At 36.9% G+C, this 11,518-nt stretch overlaps 1 protein-coding gene across 1 annotated transcript; it reads left to right on the top strand.

Annotated features, from left to right (window-relative positions):
- Positions 1–2,597: 2,597 nt before the first annotated feature.
- LOC112568646 (UDP-N-acetylglucosamine--dolichyl-phosphate N-acetylglucosaminephosphotransferase-like) lies at positions 2,598–10,212 on the top strand. Its single transcript, XM_025246047.1, has 8 exons — positions 2,598–2,960; positions 3,347–3,467; positions 4,331–4,544; positions 5,393–5,539; positions 5,814–5,898; positions 6,552–6,740; positions 6,964–7,207; positions 8,294–10,212. Exons 1-8 carry the CDS (start codon positions 2,803–2,805, stop codon positions 8,354–8,356), a joined length of 1,221 nt encoding a protein of 406 aa, XP_025101832.1. The 5' UTR covers positions 2,598–2,802; the 3' UTR covers positions 8,357–10,212.
- The last annotated feature ends 1,306 nt before the right edge of the window (positions 10,213–11,518 follow it).

The following is an 11,518-nucleotide window of genomic DNA, read 5'->3' as shown; positions in this document are numbered from 1 at the left end:
ACATTGAAAATAATCTTGTTATTGGCCGCAACTAATGAAAAAGTTGTCAAGAATTTGGCATTATATCCTTTCTATGCTTTTTAATTTAGAAAGTCTGCAGTAGAAGATAAATGTACCTTAGTAACTTTTGAAGGCATTGTTTTAATTCTAACTTTCATATCTATGTATTAATGAATGTATTATTGTATTATCATTGCTGTTTGCTCTCCTTTCTAAGGGGCAATGAACCTTGAATAACCAACTCCAACAACTTCCTTTTTGTTCACGCTTTAAAATATCTTTGAAACAAACTGTAGGAAATATATGGGGTTCCTTCACTCGTTCACAACCATAACTTCAACCAAATATAAGGTAGGGTAACTTAATAATTAAAGTCAAAGTTTAAGCCCTTAAAAAACTATACACAAGCATAATTCATAAGGAAATTACCGAGTTAACCTGGAAGGGATAAATCAAACACGGTATGACTTCAAGTACACATGGATATGTTATGTTTTTGTTTTTAAACTGAGGATGTGCTGTGATTCTTCTCACAAACTACGAGTTGTAGAGACAATTGATCATTTTGCATTCATTAATTTAACGGCTTCTCTTCAAATACTTCTTTTAAAAAAACATGATAACAAATCTTTCTTGTCTGCCTTAAGTGCTTTAAGACGCTCACGACTTTTTTAAACGAAAATTCTTTCTTTAAAACGACATTTTAAATACATTTCCTCCTGCTTGTCAAAATTCATAGTGTCATAGTATTCCTGCTTAGCCACTTATTGTGATGTGACTCATTTTTCAACTGAGGCGAAACCACACCATGGCAGGAAAAACATCGCCGGAAACTTAACACACGTGATCTGTTAATAAGACTACATTGCTCTCTAGACGAACGACAAGTGCTGCACCCTATAACCTCTCTCTTCCCCTCCACCCATTCCGCCAAAACCTCGTGCAATTATTAACACACTCAACAAAAATGTATATGTTCAGGTAACCAAATTTAAATCTTTCCTTTTTTTCTTGCTGTTTAAATAGTTTTTTTTTTCCGGGATATTGAAGCTGCCAGGTCATGCTCAATAAATAGGGTGGCCACCCCGCTATTCCATTCCCCTCGCTATAAACGTCTCGGTGAAGGAGGCAACCTAAGATTGAGAACCTCACCACCCAGCCCTAAGCTTAATCCTCGCCTTCAATCGTTCTCTTGAAAACCCGAAACTTTGAAGCCTGGTTATGGCGCTGTACAGAACAACTCTTCAAAACTACGGAGGACTGCATACGGTGGCAGGCAAAGTTACCCAAGGTCCAACACAACTGCATGAACAACACTCGAGATTACAGTAAAGAAAAAAAAGGGATTTATTAGGTAAGTTAGCTTAGATCACTTGATGTCAAGAACTCATAGTCTAGTGGCGGTTCTATACCACAGCATTTGTTTGAGAGGTACTTCATTCGGAACCTGACGTGTGTGTGCTTTTATTTTTCTCATTAATGACACACCCCTCCGAAAAAGGAGAAAAAGATGTAGGTTTCGCTCCAGCTCTAAGCATCACTTCAACCCATCTATGCCCGAGGCTAAAATGTTGAAATTCATGTATGTGACCTGTACATATTCTAGGAACAAGAATTTGAAAAGAAAAAAAATATTTTGTTTCTTTGCTGAGTTTGATACGTAAATGGAAAGCTAGGCACATCCACTGCTGCACTCCACATAGTGTACTGAACTCTGACTTCCCTACCGTTCCAACAATCTCGCTTTGACAAATTAATTAAACAATAAGGACACAAAAATGGGTAGCGGCCCAAGCCAGCGGTTACCCCAGTCAATCTTATTTGAAGAATTGTTGAGATTAGATTATTTTACATTAATTTTCACTTTGAGAAACCTTGTACTCAACTGGCTACAAAAATTGCAAGATCGGTAAATTTCGGAGTAACACGTCGTACTGCAACAACAAATATATATGTGGTACAGTTTCTAATAGTTTATATCGCACTGTAGATATTAGAATTTCTTTGTGATTCATTCCAGTCTTGGGATGCCTTCCACTTCTGCCTATGTATTTGCACATCATATTGAGACAATACTGGTGTTGTTTGTGGAAGGCTTGATCGATACGCTATTTATCATTTGATTTTTAAAAAGGAGATAGCTAAAGGTAAATTAACGTATAATGATTTCAATACTTGTAGATGAATGCATGCTAGCAGACACATTTACATATTTACGACAACGATGGCGACCACAACGACGACGATGATGATATTATTGTTTTAGTATTGTTTGAATGCGCCAAAGCAGTTTCCCGTCAAATAAAACAATCAGGCAACCATGCAGCTATATATATATAGAGCCTTTTTACTGCAGAAAAGACGTGATATAAACTACTTTAGTACGTCGGTGGATCCCGATTATGTTATGATAAATAAAGAACATCTATGAATATTGTATCTGTACATTATGTTTTTATTTAATTTTAAACTTTTGTCTGAATATTCAAAGATAACTTTCAAAGGGGAGAGTACACTTCCCTCACAGTTTATCTAGTTTATCTCCCTTTGACATTACATCACGAACCGAAAGTTCCATTTACCGAAGTTTTAGGACTGCTTCGACGGCTTAAACGTTTTGGCTTGACTCGACTGTTATACTGTTTTCTACTAAATATTGTCCGAAATAGTCAGTAGTTTATGTACACGTCTTCAGCTGCCGTGGTTCAACGTATCGATCCCGTGCAGTCTCGCGAGAACTAAAATGGCTGAAGAATATATATAAAGGTTCGAAGTTACCAAAGATTCGACAAAGACTGCAAGATGGACTTAGGAGACAGCACGCTTACACTCGCAATCAACACAGCGATGTCTGCTGTGGGCTTTTTAGTTTGCCTTAACATAATTCCAAAGTTTAAGGACATGTTTATCAAATCAAATCTGTATGGAGTTGATATGGCCAAAAGTTCCAAAGAGAAGATGTAAGTCATTTGCCATATGATCGTCTGCTTTTGTGCGTGGTAGCATAGGATTGGTGAATCGTGTGTATGTGTGCTATTAAAGTGCTGTGAAAAGCCTCATTTATATTTAGCTTAATCTGAATCTTTTCACACGCGTTGTATTTCAGTATTTCATCATAGTTATAAATTGCATCAGGGATCATCTGGAAAAATGACGAGTTAATTCATTAACCATAGTTTTAGTAGATTTCTATGGACAAACATAACAGACATGAAGCTTGCACGCTTATTTCTAAAGTAAAATATCATGATGTGCATATTATAACTTGGTGGTATGTCTATGAAGCTGTAGTACAGTAAAATACACTGTATAAAAATGTATTTCATCAGATTGTTCTTGATTGCAGCCCAGAATCGATGGGGGTAATCTGTGGAGCTGTTTTCTTAATCGTCTTGTTTCTTTTCATTCCTGTGCCTTTCTACAAACACCTGGCTGAAAATGAGATGGGAAAATTCCCTCACCATGAAGTATGGCAACTGACAAATTTATTTCAGAAATTAAAATACGGTGATGTAGAACAGTTTTAAGGTGAATGTTACATTTTGCTCTGTGTCTTCAGCCAATAAAATTACCTGTGCATTAGTTTATTGATTATGCAACCTTCTATAGTTTTTTTTTCAAAGGTATATCTTTGCATCTTCTAGAAGGCAATTAAATAATAAGTGGAATGAAAACTACATAATCATTAATCCTATAATACTTCTACTAATAATAGGCCTTGAGTAAATAATTTAAGTTTTAAAATTTTGGAGTAAAGAAAACGTGCTTTAGTACAGTCAAATTATCAGGCAACATTTTTAAATTTCAATAACTTTAGTTTTAGAAATTGCCGTCTCTGCATATTTGTGTTTTGTAAACAAAGGGAGGGGCAACATTAGATCTTACTGTAAGGTTGTAGGTATCAGGACTCAGGTCTGGCTAGCTGAGTTTTGATCCCAGATTTCACTGACCAGTATGGATTAATGAGTTTGTTGTAAAGTCAAATGTAACAGAAATGTAGAGATTGACTGTTATGAGCGTGTGATAAATTTTAAGTTCTCTTTGTCATTATGTCAGATGTTTTGATTCCTCTTTCTCAAGCTTTATTATATATTTCTGTAGCAGTAGGTTGTTTCAATTTCAGTAATGGGAAAATGCCACAGCTTTGCAAACCCTCCTCATACAGCAAAATAGCCTTTGCATGCTTGACTGACTTTTCTGAGGTAAAGAAAATATTCTTTTCCTAGCAATAGGCCAAGGAATGTGGGCTTGACCTTGAACAAAAACTGCAAGGTGATATTTCTTATTGACATTTGACCTTTAGAACACAACAATTTTTTTGTGTGTATAGTACATAGAGTACCTTGCTGCACTCCTCTCCATATGCTGCATGATATTTCTTGGCTTTGCTGATGATGTGCTTAACCTAAAATGGCGACACAAGCTGTTCCTGCCCACCATATCCTCATTGCCTTTGCTGACTGTCTACTTAGTCAACTTCAACTCTACAACCATCATTGTGCCCAAACCTTTTCGTGTGCTGCTGGGATTTGATCTTAATGTGGGTAAGTTGCAATACATTAGCTAATGGAATAAAATAATGCAAGAATATGGCCTTATACATATTGCAGCAATAAAATTGTAGTTTTTGACCTTAATCAATATTGGTATTTAGGTAATAATATTGTGCACTTGCTGAAGAGTATGCTACTAAATTTACCTTAGTGAATGGAGAAAGTTTTTTGTGTTGTATTATAGTGATAATAGATTAAATTACATAGCTGCCATTCACAAATAAGCTCTAGGCACCCAACAATCCAAAAAAAAAACCCACCAATAAACAAAAAAGTAAACAAAAGTAGAGTACAATACTTAAAAGATGAAAGATGAAGGAAAGTGTTTTCCCTCTTCCTTAATATCTAAAAAAAAAAAGCTGTGGGTGATTTATCTTTATTAACTGGAGGAAAACTAATGTGACTTGTACTTTGCCAGCTGTCCTTTTATTGAGCTTAAGGTTTTACTTTACACAGTGCCTGAGTGAGCAAACACATATGGCTGCTGTGTTGACTGAAAATTGTGCTGGGCTTATTTAGATCAAAGGTGCATCCATGCTAGTGTTCATAATTCTGAGTTTGTTCATCTGTACTGATGATGCTATAATAAAATATGTCAGCCATTTTCCTTTCCACTCATCTATTTACCATTAAAGTTGCATTATACACATGTATAAGCATCTTTATCTCATAAACACCCTCAACTAAAACACTTACACACACATATGTGTATTTACATATGAACATATTCAGTGGATTTATTTTATTGACAGAGTTTATTTTGATATGCTATTATATTTAACTGATGTCTTTTTTAAAATATAAACATCTATAAAAGCTATTGTCTTAATCTGTTACAGGTATTTTGTACTATGTATACATGGGCATGCTGGCAGTATTCTGTACAAATGCCATAAACATTCTGGCAGGCATTAATGGTCTGGAGGTGGGACAGTCATGGGTGATATGTGTGTCCGTTCTTATCCACAACTTTTTAGAACTTGGAGGTGAGCTTTTGTTGTATAGTTGGTAAGGGGAAGTGTAGTATAAGTGCTGTTATGACATCCTGCTTAAACAGTCATTAACACATTTCCTTGACCACTATTGGATAACCAACACAGGCTGATGGCTAACCCACATGGAGTTTAGATAGGTGAGTGCAAAACAAATCTATTCAGAAAGCAGCTTAAAGTGATTACACACATTTGTGTGTCTCATTTCTGTTCTCCGCTGTATCCTGTTTTTTTTCTCTGCTGTAATTGGCATAAATGGTACTTTCAGGGAGCCAGCATCAGGCACATGTATTCTCCATCTACTTTATGATGCCATTTTTAGGAGTCTGCTCTGCTTTGCTGTACTACAACTGGTAAGAGCGTTCATTTCAAGTTATCTCCCAATTTTTCAGACCTTTGTGAAACCACAGAAAAATTCTTGCATTACAGACATGATTTATTTCTCATCAATGTTATCAACGTTGGTCAAAGCCCAGCTCCGGTATCCCGCAAGTCGTTGCACACGAGAGTGCATTCTTCCATAACGTTTTCTTCTTTATTTTCTCACAATATTATGTTAATTTTCAAGCAAGACATGCCAGTAGCCTGCTATCTTTATGGAAGAAATTTAACTGGAATCTCTCTTTCTAAACCCTAAAATCATACTATCTACATACAGTCAAAAAGAGTCAAAACAAGAAAAAAAACTATACACCTGCTAATGACACCAAGCTTCCATCCTGTGCTTTGATAAGATTTACTAAGAACATAAGCCTATTTTAAGCATACAGTAATATAAAAACACAGCTGGCTATGAGAGAACTTCTGAAGGTTGGTCATGTTAACACATGAGATATTCACCAAATAATTCTGACTGATGTTGCATCAACAGGCAGTGATCAAAGGTTACAGTGCCAGCTACAGTCAGTAAATGAATCCATCGTGTTAAACTTTTCAGGAACTAGAAAAGAGCAGATCTATGCATGCTTCTTTTATTGCAGATCTTGAGTGTGTTTGCTGTTCACAGGTATCCATCTCGAGTCTTTGTGGGTGACACCTTCTGCTACTTTGCTGGTATGACCTTCGCTGTTGTGGCCATCTTAGCGCATTTCAGCAAGACGATGATGCTTTTCTTTATCCCCCAGGTCTTCAACTTTCTATATTCCACTCCACAACTTTTTCGTCTCGTCCCCTGTCCCCGCCATAGACTTCCAAGGTGAGCTGTGAAAGATGTTTACGTGACAAAGGCACTGAAGCTTTTGTTAGTTGCAATACTTTGTACATGCAAAAGTATCTTTTAACTTTTACTTACAGATAGGGATAAAAATGAATATGTTCAGTGTCTTACGTTAAGAAGCTGAGGGATTAAAAAAGACTTGATGTTGATTATTATCACTATTTGGCAAAAAAGAATTTTCCTTTGAATCTTTGTGTTTCAGCTACGATGGCAAGACAGACAAAATCAGTATGAGCTACACAAAATTTAAAACCAAGGATCTGAAACTCCTTGGTCGATTGTTTTTATTCATCTTTAAAACCTTTTATATCATTGATGTAAAGGAGACAATGGAAGATGGAGAGAGCTACACCCAGATTAACAACCTTACGCTCATCAATTTAGTCCTCAAATTTTTTGGTCCAATGAATGAACAGTATGCTGTCATAATCATACTTTTACTCCAGGTAAGTTATTTTGTTTTGCATGGGACCTCTCTGAAATTATCAGTCTCCATTGTTGATATTTCTAAATGAAGTTCTTACAAATGTGTGTGATTTCTGATCATCTTCTTGTTCCTAATGACCCCAAGTGGAGCATAGGGCCGCAAGTACACCACGCCATCAGACTCGGTTCTTGGCATCCCTCAGCTTGATCTTTATGGTTGCCACAAGCAGGTTGTGGTCTGTCTCTGCATCTGCACCTCGCCTTACCCTGACATCCAGCAGACTCTTTCTAAACTGGCGATTAATGGTGATGTGATCAGTTTGTTTTTTTCTGTCTGTCTGGTGAAGTCCAAGTGGTCTTGTGAATGGTTTTTTGTGGAAAAACTGTGCCTCCAACTACAAGGTCATTGAAGAAGCAGAAATCTGTGAGCAGCTCACCATTTTCATTGCAGTTGCCCACACCATGCTTTCCCATTATGTGCCCTTTGTCTGTGTTGTCATTTACAACCTTGGCATTCATGTCGCCCATTATGATCTTCAGGTCTCGTTTTGGAGTACACTCAATCAGCACTTGAAGGGAGTTGTAAAAGTCTTCGTTTTCCTCTTCTTTAGCTACGTTGGTAGGTGCATAGCACTGGATGATGGTGATCTTTCTTTCTTTGGAGTTAAACCTGGCTGACATGAGTCGTGGGGAAACTGGTTCCCATGCTGTTTGTGCTCTTGTAGTCTCTAGTGTCATCAGTACTGCTACTCCTTGTGTGTGGTCAGGGTCTTCATGTCCTAAAGCTCCGAGAAAGACTTGTCTTTGATGACATTCATTTTTAAACAGCAGTATTTAGTTATAATGCGGCCCTATGCTTGACTGGAGGTGGAAAGGAATAAAAAAGAAGAAGAATTTAGTTGTAATGCAAAAAGATAACCTTTCTTATTTTTTTCTCCACCTCTCCTCTTTTCTCTTCACCTCCCATTTGTGTGTCCCATGGCCGTGTTAGCTTTGATATTACCTTACCAATCTTACCACCAATTATCACCTTCTTTCTCCTTCTCTGCTCTCTTACCTCTGATGGGATGTTACTAATCAAAAATGATATTTTTCTTTCTTTTCAGGTAATGTGCAGTGCATTAGCCTTTGTCATAAGATATTACATTGCCCGATTGTTCTATGATTAATGTCACCATGGGCTACCATGATGTTTGAGAGTTGCAAGTGCCTGGTCAAGAGTGTAAGTTGGTCTGATAATTAGTGACCTTCAGTCTTGCAGCCTGTGGAGCTTCTTTTATGTCACGCTTTCTTTTTACTGCTAGCTGGAGGTGTAATATTTAGGGCATAATATTTTGTAAGAATTGTATAAAGAGATGTAGGTAAGAGATCAGTATATTTTAAATTGTAATTGTGCCATTATATAAGAATTAAGTTTCTTCTTTGCTAGGAAACAATTTGATATGTTATAAACTTTATACCAAGGTAGTAAAACTCAGCAGAGAACACATTTTTATGATCTTAGATGTCTATGTAGGATTTATAAAAAAGAAATTAAAGTCTGTAGACAGTAAAGGCTTGTCTGTTTTACTTCGTTTAAGTCCATGTAAACACCATATAAGTATGGAAACATTTATGTGCAAATGTTTTTATGGGCATTGTTACAACTTTTTGCAATTTCAAAAGCAATGTATTGTGTTTCTCTTCTGTAACTCTTTTTTGGAGGGTGTCAAGGTACAAGGGAGGCAAGATGGATAATGTGCATTGAGTTACATCACTCTGGGTAATGATTAGGTTGTCTGGGAGTAATGTGAAGCTCTATTCTGGCTTGATGTGAACACTGCTTAATTGTGTATTGTGTGTCTGATTGGTAGGGTGATTGAACAGCAGTTGTGAAAGTATTTGTAGGGTATCATTGTATTTATTTCACCTTATACACTTCATCACATTGTTCTCTCCTTTTTTTCATTTGTATTGTCATTCTTTGTCAGAATGAACAATTGAAAATATGTTGAAATGAAATGATGATAAGCGTTTCTTGAATGCATATGTAGAAGACAATACCTGATACGAGTGAATGGGATTGAGCATCATGTAAGGGATGTGGTGGAAGGTAGTTAAGGGGAGGGTAGTTTTCCATCTGTCTCAATCCATTTTCATGTTCTCGTTCTTGTTCAAGATCTTCGTTTACTTCCCTGTTGGTTTCATATCCATCAAAACCTCTACGTATGTGCCTCTGTCATGTTTGCATATTTCGGTAACCTGTGATAACCTTGATGCACCCACTCATGACAATTGATGTGAAAAGCCATTTCTGTTGACAGAATGTCACTGAAAAAGCAATTACTTGTGTAACATGATGCTGTTTGAATTGTCTGCTTAAACTTACTGTTTTTTTAAATTTTTTTTTTTTTATCTGAAATAGATATACATGTATTCACATTGGGGGTCTTGTTGCAGTGATGTATACTCAGCTGTTTAATTTCTTTTTCTGCTACTCCCCTCTTCTTTCACCTTCCCCCCTTCCTCTTTTTACTGCCTCGTGGTGCTTGTATATGTAAACAAATTTTGAAGTGCGATTTCAAGACTACTCAAGTGTTTCTAGTGTGCACCCATTTGACCAAGGGATGCAACGCTGTTATCACCAGTCTGGCAACTGAGCTGACAATTGTAGAAATGATAGTGATTTTTATTAACTGTTTTCCACCCATTTAAGAGTACAGTGCTTTGAAACTTTTGTAATGAGAAAAAGATCCAGTCTTGTGCAAAAATAATTCTGGAAGTATGCAAATAGTACATGAGCAGGAACAATCAGTGAAATAATAATCACAGTATTTTGGGAGTTTTTATCATTGTTGAAGTGTTCAGGTGGTATTTAATAATTTAGAAAACAACTACTGACAGTATGATGGTGTATGATATAAGGTGAAGTCATTTTGCAAGTCAGTGTGTACCAGAGTGCTAGTACACCAATTAGTTTAGTCCTTATTACTCCTCGAGGAGCATAGGGCTGCAACAAGTACATCAATAAACAGCTTAAACCTTTGCACAAGTGTTGCATGTATGTGCATAGTTGATGTATAGAAGAATTTTTATGAAAGCTATGTTTAAAAATATTGATTAACAAGAAAGAAATTCACTTGTTCTCCATGTCTTCAGTCAGCCTCATCTTGGGATCTCTCATTCTTCCTCTTTTCTTATTTTCTTTCTTTTCTCTTCCTAGGTGCTTTCTTTCTTTTTTTTTTTTTTCTCTTTTGGATGCTTGGGTTTTCTGTTCCTCTCTCTCACCCACTCACACACCTACCTGAAAATCCATCCAGTGTGAAATTAAATAAAAAAAGATTAAAAATGTAACCGAAGATCAAAGAAAACCCCGGCAGCTAACACAGCAAGTTTCACATTGAAAAGGCAAGAGCTCACAGTATTCCATTTTGTGAGAAGCTTCATAACGTTTCTACTGTAGGCTGTCGGACTTCTTTAGGCATCTTGAAAGGACTTCCAAATATGAGGCTGGAAACTTTTGTGTTACCTAAAAGATTCAGCTTTTTTTATGTTTTAAAGATTTCGGAAGCAACCGTACTTTATTGATTGCCGTTCAGCACAATGCATGTATAGTTTTAAAAGATTAATTGCAAAAGAGAGACAACTCTGCACAATTGTGGACAGGACGGATAGTGCAGTAGTCTCCCTGCGTAGGTGGACTACAATTTTACAACGAACTTGTATTACTCGACTGCTGGCTGACGATTTTTCCCCCGTTAAACTACTAAACGAGGCAGAAGTGTACAAAGCTTCCGGTGTAGTCACATTCATTGTTTTAATTTTGTTTAGGCTTGCCAAGACTAACAGCGGAGAACTTCACAAGAGGCTAAGCGTTGTTCTCGGCAGACAGACAGCGGTCCACCTATACACGGCCATGCTTTTACTCACAAGCATCCATCAGACACGACTCAATGATCAGGTGATCACAGCCCGATAACAAAACTTCTTCCGACGTTATACGACGTAACCACGTGATAAATCTGTTACGTCGCAAAGTCCAAACGTGGTACACGTGATGGGGAATCCAAATGAGGGGTTGCCAGTGAGTAATTAGAAAAAGTACTTTTTATATAATGTATGCAGTATCAATTATAATTATAGACTCCAACACCAGCTAAGGTAGTAGTATTCAGAGTTTTCATGGTCATCGCAGTCATTAACGTTTTAGTGCAAAACACGTAGCGTCTTTATCAGAAGTTCGGAAAACTAAATGTTTCGTGTGAAAAATAATAATGTAGACATCAGCCAATCAAAGAGCAGTCTGCGATGTCACATATGACAGTTCACGACAGATCGACTTTAGGCGAGGG

Source organism: Pomacea canaliculata, linkage group LG7 (genome assembly GCF_003073045.1).
Source record: "Pomacea canaliculata isolate SZHN2017 linkage group LG7, ASM307304v1, whole genome shotgun sequence".
Taxonomy (NCBI): Eukaryota; Metazoa; Mollusca; class Gastropoda; order Architaenioglossa; family Ampullariidae; genus Pomacea; species Pomacea canaliculata.
Note: the sequence above shows the minus strand (reverse complement) of the source record. Positions and strands in the feature narration are given on the sequence as shown.